Source organism: Dendroctonus ponderosae, unplaced genomic scaffold (genome assembly GCF_020466585.1).
Source record: "Dendroctonus ponderosae isolate FM_Combo_2020 unplaced genomic scaffold, Dpon_F_20191213v2 Dpon_F_20191213_4, whole genome shotgun sequence".
In the NCBI taxonomy this organism is placed as follows: domain Eukaryota; kingdom Metazoa; phylum Arthropoda; class Insecta; order Coleoptera; family Curculionidae; genus Dendroctonus; species Dendroctonus ponderosae.
The window spans coordinates 430,269-431,586 of record NW_026018611.1 but is presented as its reverse complement, the minus strand read 5'-3'; the positions used below and the strand labels follow the sequence as shown (position 1 = coordinate 431,586).

Genomic DNA, 1,318 nt, shown 5'->3' with positions numbered 1-1,318 from the left:
CCCCCCTTGACTTTAAAGCTGGATCCACCCCGGGATTTTACCCAGTTTGATAATAAAACATATTTTAGCTTTAAAGCTTCGCCCCGAAGATGGGAAGGATTTTTTTAGAATTTTTTTCCGTGTAGTTCAGTTTTCAGACCCCGATGCAAAAAGCGCATTCAAATACTAAAACTGTGTAATTCTCCTCCTCAAAAAAATAACGTTGACTAGTCGAAACGACATTATTTATAAGCAGATATTTCAGCTGAATGCGGGCGGCGCTCATTTCTGTTCCAGGACAAGTTTTAATGGCGAAAATAATCCGATTGTTTTGCATTTCACTTCAGCAGTGAAATTATTATCAGAACTTTCACATTGAGCTGGAAACATAATGAATGTGCTTTCGAACAACAGCGTCGTATTTCTTAATTTCCCCAACTTAATAAGGCCTGAAAGTTTGTTTCTTGTTTATGAATCTGAACGACTCTTACTGAGCCTGCTGTACTCACGGTAAAACTCCTTCAACGTCGAAATAGTTGAAATGTAGATGAACCTTCTCGTTGGCGTTTCCATAGAAAAAGTAATGGCATTCGGTGTTTCTGGGATAGAAACCGGGAAAATTGGGACTATGAATGTGGCCCATTTTCGTTTCGTTACTATTTAGTACAAAGGCACATGGATAGCCTGCGACCTGCAGACCAGTTTTCATCCCAAAATCTGGAACATTTCGCATTTTCATTCGTTCATTCCGGCTCGGCAGCGAGCTAATTAAACGTACTTTCGGTGAAACTGTACGACGCATTGAATCCTCTGGAATATCTGGATGAATGCAGACTGCGAAATTCCAACTTTAATCGCGGCCCATTCGACATCACCGGCTTCGGCACGGTCGTGCCGCAAAATGAGTCGATTTTCTCCATGCGACCGTCGATGTGTATGAAGGCGTTTAATAAATCCTGCCCTTCACAACTGAAACCCAATGGATAAATTACAAACGGGAACATTTGCGAAAGTTCTGGAACAGAACGGAAACTCACTCCTTGGACTTGCCGGGCAAATGGTGCAAGTAGAAGTCGTGGAAGATGATCCGGACTAACTCTTTTCCCCTGCCTTGGAACTCGTACTGGCAGGTCGTTTTGGATGGATACGGCGATGGATACAATGGGCTCATAATCACGCCAGTTTTGCTGGTATCGCTGTTGATGATCATATCACAACTGGAGCCTGCAAAAAATCACGCAAAAATTTACATCTTTTACCTGTCCTTATCTCTTCTTAAAACTGATAAGCGACCAATGCTGGGTTTTTACGCAAAACTCTTGCCAAAAATAATTCGATT

General features: G+C 42.0%; 1 protein-coding gene across 3 annotated transcripts in view; it reads right to left on the bottom strand.

The window, feature by feature from the left end:
* The window catches only part of LOC109543874 (suppressor of lurcher protein 1), a 97,997-nt gene that overhangs the window by 3,442 nt on the left and 93,237 nt on the right, over positions 1–1,318 (bottom strand). For all 3 annotated transcript variants that reach the window (XM_048665982.1, XM_019913797.2, XM_019913798.2), the window contains 3 exons: positions 1,017–1,203; positions 758–948; positions 489–696 (listed from right to left, as the gene is read on the bottom strand). In XM_048665982.1, the coding sequence (XP_048521939.1) occupies positions 489–696; positions 758–948; positions 1,017–1,203 (586 nt within the window). The remainder of the gene's footprint in view (positions 1–488; positions 697–757; positions 949–1,016; positions 1,204–1,318) is intronic.